General features: G+C 43.2%; 1 protein-coding gene across 1 annotated transcript in view; it reads right to left on the bottom strand.

The window, feature by feature from the left end:
- Positions 1-753: 753 nt before the first annotated feature.
- Positions 754-10,889, bottom strand: part of PIP4K2A (phosphatidylinositol-5-phosphate 4-kinase type 2 alpha) — a 200,602-nt gene continuing 190,466 nt past the window's right edge. Inside the window, exons 10-11 of the mRNA XM_073581811.1 lie at positions 3,811-3,914; positions 754-2,025 (exon numbers count right to left, since the gene is read on the bottom strand). Coding sequence (XP_073437912.1) covers positions 1,945-2,025; positions 3,811-3,914 — 185 coding nt within the window. The 3' untranslated portion in view covers positions 754-1,944. The remainder of the gene's footprint in view (positions 2,026-3,810; positions 3,915-10,889) is intronic.

The following is a 10,889-nucleotide window of genomic DNA, read 5'->3' as shown; positions in this document are numbered from 1 at the left end:
CAAAGGATGATTGTATTACGGATCGTTGTTTAGCGACATGAAGTTGGCCTGTGTAAATGGCCCCCCCACATCCAATGCTGGACTATGTGGGGGAACTTGCAGTTTCATTGCAGAAATGTAAGTAAAACCTTAATTTCAGCAGCTAAAAAAGACGCATTTTATCTGAATTTATTTTTGCACCAAGCACATGGATTCCTAGCGTGAATATCCTCTAAAGTTGTTCATGTATATTACATAAATGGATGGAACTGAGTTATAAAGGGTTATTCCCATCTTCATAAAGGGGTATCATCAGATAGTAAATGCACAAAGAAGCAATTTTGCAAGTTACAGTTTATTATTAACATTTTAAGCCGTTCTTAAGAAACCAACACTTTTCTTTTGTCTTCAGCTCGTTGCCTTGGAAGCCGACCACCCTTGCTAGACAGCAGAACGTTCTCACTGCTTACAAGCTGTTTTCTATTGAGTTTGTAAGCACTGCTTTAAAGCTGGCCAGGATCGCTGAACCTCTAAATCCTGGCCAGCTTCAGTGCCACGCTTACAAGCCAGACATCAGCGGTGGTCGGTCACCTGGGCAACAAGCTGTAAACAAAAGAAAAAATTTTAATATCTGAAGAACGGCTTCAAGTTTTAATAAGCAGTAAATTGTAAAAATGCTTGTTTGTTTTTACAACACTATCTGACAATACCCATCTATAAATATGGGAATAAATCTTTAAAATCCCGATACCTTATCCCCAGTAGTAAAAGTGGTTTTTATATGGTTTCAAGTTATTTTTATTAATTTACTAGTAATATTGTAACAGAAATTAGGGAACAGTACCCTTGTAAGCCTTTCAAAAGGACGAAAATGACGAAAAATTAGCAAGACCTTAAAAGTGCCCGGACACCAAATCCACTTCATTGTTCGAGGCTGTATTTTTTTTTTTTTTTTCCTTGTAACTCAAAAATGGAAAAAAAAAAGTCTATAGAACGTACTGGAAACAGATGTGGATATCGCAGGCACGGATATCACAGACTCAGATACCGCAGGCGCGGATATTGCAGGCGCGAATATCGCAGACTGAGAACATGATGAGAGATGCCCTCCAGTAACAATGTAAACGGTTGTTCTTCATCAATCTCCGCGCCTGTTGGAAAACTATAGAAGAATCAACATTATTGTTACTTGTCTAAAACTATGCAAGCAAAAATGTCTCAGTAATATTTAAGTGGATGGTACAGCGACATCTCCGAAAAATGACAATGCAATTCCCGGACAAAGTGAAGTGCAGATCATTGTGGCAAAAGTGTAAAAGACTCGTCTACATTGTCATTATGGCATCAACGCTTCCAATAATCATCATTAAGCAGTCTCTCGTCTGTTTAAAAAAAAAAAAAAAAAAGTTCCATCCCAAATCCGATAATTCCGCCACCAGGGTTCTTGCCGATGCGCACCAGTTCACTTTAGTGATTTATTTTTTCTTTGCGCGTTCTTTCCGGTAACATTATCTGCATTGAATACTGACTCAACAAATCTAATAAAAAAAATAATAAAAATAAAATAAACTGATCTACAGTTTACAGTTTCGTACAGACTTCACATGCACTTTTCTCCGGTGGGGTCCGTATACTTCATCCATTTATGTTATGTGGCTTCTTGCATCTGTGCATTAAACTTTTTTTTTTTTCTTGTGCAACTTTGTAAAGCAGATTCAGAATTTCTTTCTTCAATTAAAATATCAAAAAAAATAATAAAAAAATAAAAAATAACTAGGACTATGCCAGGAAGCGACGGATATTAGTAATGTCCCCCACACACACACGTCATCTTGGCCAGAAGATGTAAGTTGCCGGGGGTCTTTGTCTGCATGGTGAGCATGAGTTGCAGCCCGGTCTGTCTTTCCACCCACATTGCAATAACGTCTGTCTCGTCTCCCAGATCAATCTTGGTGTCAGAAGACGTTACGTCAGGATGTTGTTAATAAAGTCCAAGAAGCGCTTAGAATACTGTTCGGGATTAACAGTGGAAATCTCCGCACCTGCCTGAAAGAAAAAAAAATATTAAGGTTTTTACAACAGGAACAATGATATATGTAATGTAGTAGACTGTCCTAGACCTTGGCTGCAAATTTAAAGGGGTGTTCCAATTATAAATGTCTGCTTGGTGATTGCAGAATGCTAACCCCCCCCACTGATGACTGATTTGGGAGCTCACTTTCTACATCTATGACAAACAATAAGGGTGAGTGCTCCCACCACCATCTCTGCAGCTCTCGCCTCTCTGCACCAATGGGTAGAACAGAGAATGGGGTCCTGCCTTTTTGTGTTTGATTGGTGAGTATTTCACTACTAGGACCCCCACTAATCATACAGTACATAAGTCCTCTAAAAGAGGATCTTTTACTAGCATTTTATACTGGTCACATAACTGAATAGTGGATGCAGAGTTGAATAAAACAGATTTTATTTCTTATTTGTCCTCTGCGTTGCAGAGATATTAGCCTGCAAAGTTTAGATTCTAATTTCTGCTAAGTCCAAAGGGGCTTCATCAGAGATTATTCTCTGGGGGCGTGTACTTTTTCTTCTGCATGATGTTAACCAATCATAAATAGGAGACGTCATGCAGGGGAAAAAAAAAAGAACACACCCCAGAGAAGGTCAGAACAGTATTTCTCCTGTGAAACAAGTACTGACACACAGCTCTGCTCTCCTACATCATTTGACTGCTGGCACATACAATGTATAGTAGAGCAGAGCTATGTGTCATTACAAACTACCTCTTGCAGATCTACTCCCACAGCACTGCCAGTGTGAGCGGCGGGAAAGTAGAGCAGAGATGACAGAGCCCTGAGATGAAAGCTGCATCAAGTTTCTGAAGTGACCCATAGCTCTGCTCTAGACTGTATGTGCAGAGATGATGGAGGAAAGCAGAGCTGTGTGTCATTACATGTGTCACAAGAGTGTTCTTTTTCAGGAGAAAAAGTACAAGCCCCAGATAAGAATCTATGATGACGCCCTCTTGGAATTAGTAAAATCGAAAAACTTTACAAACTAATATCTTTGCAATGGAAATGCTAAAACATAAAATCTACGTTTTATGCAGCTCTGCAGTCACTCTTTCATGAGGTGGTGAGTTTAACATGCTCAAACTGGATATAGGTCTTCTTTAAAACGAGATTTTAGGAAGTTTTTGGAGATTTTCTTTTCCTGATGCAGACTTGAAGATTTTTTTAATTCTTTTTTTGTGAGTGTTTTTTTTTTTTTAGCAGCCTTTTGATTGGACTAGTGCCTAGTTTGGAGCGGATTCCATCAGCAGCCACCTCTGAGAAGTGACATGTACTTACTTTTCTTCCATGTTTCAAATCCAGAAGCAGAAAAAAACAACTTTCCGAACACTGAACCTATGACCAGCGAGTCATTTAACAATACAAATAATTAGTAAGAGTGAAGTGTTTTTGAAGCGGTTTTAAAGGCTTTTTTTTTTTTTTAACACCGACCTGCTCCAAAAAGCTCTGTGTGCACATAGCCCAAGACGCTTCATCTTTAAAACAGTCCGGTACCCTCATAACACCATGTACCCAAAAATTGTGAAACTGATTAAAATAGTATTGTCTATTTTATTTTCTTGTAGTATAATATGCTGCAAAAAAAAAAAAAAAAAAAGATAGGACGAGGAGGTTAATAGGAAACTATTGGCCTCCGTCTGACTACTTGTCTTCTATATATGAACGAAAACAAAAAGTGTGATATGAATGGGGCCTTAGAGGTTCATCAGCAACAAGGACAGGGTAAGTGAGAAGGCTCTGTAGTTTTCGTTATGATACTTACTCCATGTTTAACAGTTTTTGCTGCGTGTGCTGCTTTCTTTTTCGCATCATAGTGAGTTAAGATATCAATAATGGCCATGAAGTAAACTTCCTTCCTTGGAGCATCTGTAAAGCAATACACAAAAAATAATTTCTTATTCAGCATCTTTGGTTTAGGCTTCGGGTTATAAAAAAAAAATTAATATAAATATATACAGGGGTTGGACAAAATAATGGAAACACCTAACGTTTTGGCATCATAATCTTTGAACATGTTATATACATGCAAACAGTGACATATGGCAATGTTTTGTAGTTGATTATTTGTGTTATGTGATATGTGTATGTAAATTAACTGTTTGTTTTGCAGAATTGTAAGAACATTGATGAGAACCTGATACCAATGGCAGACCTCTCGGATTTTCAAAGAGGCCAAATTGTTGGTGCTCGTATGGCAGGCGCTAGTGTAACAGAAAGTGCCCGAATGCTTGGCGTGTCAAGAGGTCTCCAAAGTAATGACTGCGTTTAAAAGAGAAGGAAAAACGTCCGCAGCAAAGCACAGGTCCGGCCGAAAGTCGAAGTTGACTATATATATATATATATATATATATATATATATATATATATATATACACACACACACACACACACACCGTATATATCTATCTGTTCAGCATCTTTTATATAAATGTGGTAAAAGTGTCCTAAAGAAGTGAACAGAAAATCTGCCTAATCGCATAACATACACGCTCGTTCTTATACCAGTGTATAACTAGGTAGACCTTTGCCTTAATGGAGTACTGTAAACCTGGCAAGCTGTCCGAATCAAAGGAAACTGTACTGAGATACAGGGTCGCCAACCGACAGCCCGTAAAAATAGGGCACTTTTTTATTGCAATGTCGGCAACAAAAATTTAAGGGGTCTGATTTTTTTTTTTTTCAAACTTTGTATAGATTACTATGACTCTAATGATCATTTTACAGTTCACAGTGAAGGCAGTTGATGTCTCACATCATAATTATGGGCTGTAGACGTGATTTCTTATACCATAATGATTTATTATGGTTTTCCAATTTGTCCGAAAAAAATAAAAAAAGAAAGTCAAATTTGCATCTCTGCTAAAATATCGCTGAAGAGAAGTCTCAAAAATGTATGTTTACTCATAACAATTATGCATTAATTCAAAAAAATTGTTCTTTTCTGGTTCCAGTTTCTAACTTTAAAGGAAACGTAAAATGAGAAAACGACTGTTTAAATTGTGTTTTCTTGTAAAACATTGGAGGAGATTTACAGTTAGGTCCATATATGTTTGGACAGAGACAACATTTTTCTAGTTTTGGTTCTAGACATTACCACAATGAATTTTAAACAAAACAATTCAGATGCAGTTGAAGTTCAGACTTTCAGCTTTCATTTGAGGGTATCCACATTAAAATTGGATGAAGGGTTTAGGAGTTTCAGCTCCTTAACATGTGCCCCCCTGTTTTTAAAGGGACCAAACGTAATTGGACAGATTAAATAATTGTAAATAAAATGTTCATTTCTAGTACTTGGTTGAGAACCCTTTGTTGGCAATGACTGCCTGAAGTTTTGAACTCATGGACATCACCAGACGCTGTGTCTCCTCCTTTTTTGATGCTCTGCCAGGCCTTCACTGCGGTGGTTTTCAGTTTCTGTTTGTTTGTGGGCCTTTCTCTCTGAAGTTTAGTCTTTATCAAGTGAAATGCATGCTCAATTGGGTTGAGATCAGGTGACTGACTTGGCCATTCAAGAATATTTCACTTCTTTGCTTTAATAAATTCCTGGGTTGCTTTGGCTTTATGTTTTGGGTCATTGTCCATCTGTAGTATGAAACGACGACCAATCAGTTTGGCTGCATTTGGCTGGATCTGAGCACACAGTATGGCTCTGAATACCTCAGAATTCATTCGGCTGCTTCTGTCCTGTGTCACATCATCAATAAACACTAGTGACCCAGTGCCACTGGCAGCCATGCATGCCCAAGCCATCACACTGCCTCCGCCGTGTTTTACAGATGATGTGGTATGCTTTGGATCATGAGCTGTACCACGCCTTCGCCATACTTTTCTCTTTCCATCATTCTGGTAGAGGTTGATCTTGGTTTCATCTGTCCAAAGAATGTTCTTCCAGAACTGTGCTGGCTTTCTTAGATATTTTTTAGCAAAGTCCAGTCTAGCCTTTTTATTCTTGATGCTTATGAGCGGCTTGCACCGTGCAGTGAACCCTCTGTATTTACTTTCATGCAGTCTTCTCTTTATGGTAGATTTGGATATTGATACGCCTACCTCCTGGAGAGTGTCGTTCACTTGGTTGGCTGTTGTGAACGGGTTTCTCTTCACCATGGAGACTATTCTGCGATCATCCACCACTGTTGTCTTCCGTGGGCGCCCAGGTCTTTTTGCATTGATGAGTTCACCAGTGCTTTCTTTCTTTCTCAGGATGTACCAAACTGTAGATTTTGCCACTCCTAATGTTGTAGCAATTTCTCGGATGGGTTTTTTCTGTTTTTGCAGCTTAAGGATGCCTTGTTTCACTTGCATGGAGAGCTCCTTTGACCGCTTGTTTCCTTCACAGCAAAACCTTCCAAATGCAAGCACCACACCTCAAATCAACTCCAGGCCTTTTATCTGCTTAATTGAGAATGACATAACAAAGGGATTGCCCACTCCATGAAATAGCCTTGGAGTCAATTGTCCAATTACTTTTGGTCCCTTTAAAAACAGGGTGGCACATGTTAAGGAGCTGAAACTCCTAAACCCTTCATACAATTTTAATGTGGATACCCTCAAATGAAAGCTGAAAGTCTGAACTTCAACTGCATCTGAATTGTTTTGCTTAAAATTCATTGTGGTAATGTCTAGAACCAAAATTAGAAAAATGTTGTCTCTGTCCAAATATATATGGACCTAACTGCAGCAGAATTCTAGCACAATTTGCACCAAAAATGGTCTTTCCTGATTTTTCCTATATTTATTATGTGTTTTAGGCTGTGTTAAAATGGATGTGACTTTACGAAAAGCGAGTGTGGTCTAAAATCCAACATTACATGTCAAAAAATGCACCAAAATTGTGGTGTAAAGTAAGCAAACTAATAGGTGGCATAAACACGGACTATACACAGTCTAAAGACGCGCCAGATTTAGCAAGCGCTGTGAAAAAACTTGTGTAACTTTGGCACATTTTAAGACCTTTTAGTTTAAATTTGCACGGTCTAAAAATTAGATTGAAGTGTTCAACATTTTTTTTTTTAAGATTTTTATTTTCCATGTCATGATGTATAATTAATCATCCTGACACCTTGCAGTTCTTTTTTTTTTACTGGCCACAAAGATCATAATAGTCTGATGTCTCATATTCTGTACAGAAGACTTAAGCAAATTTAAACATTTGGTTTTCTTTTTCTTGAGAAGCAAACAACAAATAGGACAAAATAACTGAAAACTTAAGTGAGCATAACTATTCACCCCCCTAAAGTCAGTACTTTGTAGAGCCTCCTTTTGTGGCACTTACAGCTGCAAGTCACTTTGGATAAGCCTCTATGAGCTTTCCACTGGGATTTTTGCCCATTCCTCAAAGTAAAACTGCTCTAGCTCCTTCAGATTAGATGGTTTCCTCTGGTGAACAGCAATCTTCAAGTCTGACCACAGAGTCTCACTTGGATTAAGGTCTGGTCTTTGACTAGGCCACTGCAAAACATTTACACGTGTCCCCTTAAACCACTTGCTTTAGCAGTATGCTTTGGGTCATTGTTTTGTTGGAAGGTGAACCTCCGTCCCAGTCTCAATTCACCGACAGACTGAAACCGATTTTGCTCAAGAATATCCCTGTATTTCGCACCATCCATCTTCCCATCAACTTGGACCATTTCTTTGTCACTTTTTCTGTTTCACTGTGGGGATGGTGTTCTTGGGGTAATGAGCTTTGTTGGTCTGGCGCCAGACACAGTGTTTACCTTGGTGGCCAAAAAGTTCAATTTTGGTCTCATCTAACCACAGCACCTTCCTCCATACATTTGGGGAGTCTTGAGAACTTTGCAGCTCCTCAGGGTTACCATTGGTCTGTGTGCTGCCTCTCTGATTAATGCCCTCGCTGCCCGGGCTGAAAGTTTTGGTGAGAGGCTCTCTTGGCAGGTTTGTTGTGGTAACATGTACATTCCATTTCATGATAATGGATCTGACGGTGCTCCGGGGAATCATCAGAGATCGGGATATAAATATATATATTTAAATTTTTTTTTTTTTTTTTTTTTTTTTGTAAGCCAACCCTGACTTGTACTCCTTATACTCCTTTGTCCCTGACTTGTTTGGAGATCTCCTTGGTCTTCATAATGTTGTTTGGTTAGTGGTGCCTCTTGCTTAACGGTGTTGCAGCAGCTATGACCTTTTCAGAAAAGGTAAAGTGTACCGTATTTTGCAGATTATAAGACGTACCCCAAATTTTGAGGAGAAAAATAGGAAAAAAAAACAACTATTGTTTAATAAATGGTGGTGCCTCTTATAATCCATGCGTCTTATTGCTTACCGGGGGTGGTGGCTGTGGTAAAGCAGGGTCCCAGGGACGCTGCAGGAGGAGGCAAGAGTGGCGCATTGCTGCAGGCTGGCATGAGGGGGTGTTCCGATGTGCGCCGCTGCAGGTGAAAATGGCTGTGGTGCTCTTTGGTGTGAGAAGGCTCCGCCGGCATTTTGTGAAAGCCCAGAGCCCCCCTGCATATCTATTACTGGGATGTGGTGGCCTCCGGGAAAATGGCCACCGGGGCGGCGCATGCTCACATTGAGAACTCAGCAATGAGATCTCGTCCTCAGATCTCGGGAGACAAGTCTTGGCACCCGAAATATCGTTGCTAAGATCTCAATCTGAGCATGCGGTGGCCATTTTCTCGGGGGCCACTGCAATGTAGTATGGCAGGCACGGTACTGAATAAGGATGGTGCCTCTGACTGTAGAGCCCCCATGGATTTGATGATAAGTAAACTCTGTGCAGTGCCTCCTCCTCTCACACTAATCCCCCTCCCCAGGTGATTAGGACGCCCCACTGACCAATGGAAAGTGAATGGAAGGGGCGTCCGGCCATACCCCCAGGGGTTAAATTCAGGTGCTGGGTGGGGGTCTCTCTCTTTCCTCCCCGGCTGATACCTAGAAGCTTTTGTCCTGAGGACCCCTGGAGCCATGTCTGAGGCAGTGATTGCGGCCCTGCGGCAGAGAGCAGCACAGGTGGGTGATCCATGTATGTTAGCTCTTTTATCTGAATTAGATCATCACCCACCTGTGCCCTCTCTTAATCCCCTGTCACCGCTGGCCTCTCCTTTATCCCCCGAGGCTCAATCCACTCCTAGGCCACAGGGTCCTTTGTCTCCCCCCGCTCCGGTGATTCCTGGAGCACACGCAGCCCCCCGTGTTACCCACTCCTTCTGCCCTGCCTCCGCATGTCTCCCATTTAGGCTCACACGCACCGTCCTCTTCTGGCCCGTCCACCGTGTCCCCTTCTGCCCCTTTGTCGGCTCCGGCGCTGCCCTTTACACAAGCCGCCCCTGAGTTACCCACTACGCCTGCTCTGCCTCCGAATGCTTCCCCTCCATCCTTGCATGTCCCGTCCTCCCCTGGCCCGTCCACCTACCACCCAGTTCTTATACTGTCCTCTCCCCTGCCATCTCCAGTTAGCCGGGCACACGCTGCTCCCACCACCTCCTCTCAGAAGCCGCGCTCCAGCAGACGCTCATTCAGAACTAAGCGCCAGCCTGAGCGTCTGCATGTGGGCGAGATTTCCTCTGTTCGGCGTCGCGCCCGGGCTGCTGCTCAGATACAGGATTCTTCCCCACTTGTATCAGCCCGGGGCGTCGCATGTAGGCCGCAGAACCGGACGCCATTACTGTGTTCTTCTAGTGGTGTGAGTCGGGCGGTGGCTCCACCCACTTCCTCCCCCGGCATTACGCCCACCAGTTCTTCTCTGCTGGGTCCTGGGTGGGTGAATCAGACAGTGGCTCCGCCCACTTCCTCCCACAGTCGTCCTCCCACTCACACACCCACCCCTTCACTTTTGCTGGGACCTGGGCGTCATAGCCTGCCAGTAGCTAAACCCACTTCCGCCCAACGTCACCGCATAGGCCCGCCCATCTCCAGTCCCACCCCTAATCCTTTGTTTAGGGCCAGGCATCTGAGCCGGCCCCTAGATCGACCCAAACAGCGTCCTCTCTCTATTTCCTCCATGTCTGCAGCAATGGCAAGTCCTGTGGAGCAGCCTCTACAGAGGAGGCAGCGCAGCCACTACAATAGCCAGCCATCTCAGGTACACCCGGTCTGCAACATCATCCCTGCGGGCGCAGCTCTGCCGCCCGTGCGGGACGACATGGGATGCAGAAGAAACAATGCTGCGGCCGAGCGCGCTGTACGGACCAATCCGACCGTTCAGCGCGCTCTGCTCCAACAACAAGGTGAAACATGTATAGCAAGCACAACACACTATACACCGCCGACCCCACCAATGAGCCAATCACGCTCTGCACACCCCACATTATTGGCGGATATAACGCCATCCTCCCTTCTAAACGCCACACAGACAACAATCGCCCAGAGCCCTCTGAATATTCCTCTTCAACTGGAACCAGAAACTACCCTTAGGCATGCACCAAGTCAGCATATAAGCTCTAACCTTGGTAGTCGAAATTCCATACACCACATGTCTTTATCCCCCTCCTCAGGGGATTCCCATCACCATTCTCTCTGTCCCTCTGTCTGTCGCTGTTCCCGTTTCAGTCAAAAGCGAAGCTCCAATAGAAGCCGTCACAGATCGCGGTCATCCAGGTGGCGGTCACCTTCTACTTCTGAACAGTCCGACGCAGCCGAGAGTTGTTGCAGCAGGCGGTCGGGGGCATCCAGAAGACGGCGCACGAGATCTCCATCCCAGTCAGCCAGACGGAGGGCCTCCTCAACACCAATTGGGACCTCCGGTCAGATCGTGGTCGGAACCAGTGCGCAGCTATCATCGACAGCATATCCACCACGGGCAGACAGCAGTCATCAGCTGCCACATGCTCCACCATCATATCCACCACGGGCAGACAGCAGTCATCGGCTGCCACATGC

The sequence above is a fragment of the Dendrobates tinctorius genome, unplaced genomic scaffold (genome assembly GCF_039654945.1).
Source record: "Dendrobates tinctorius isolate UK_male_01 unplaced genomic scaffold, ASM3965494v1 ptg000070l, whole genome shotgun sequence".
NCBI lineage: Eukaryota > Metazoa > Chordata > Amphibia > Anura > Dendrobatidae > Dendrobates > Dendrobates tinctorius.
The sequence above is the reverse complement of the archived record's forward strand: the minus strand, read 5'-3'. Positions and strand labels throughout refer to the sequence as shown.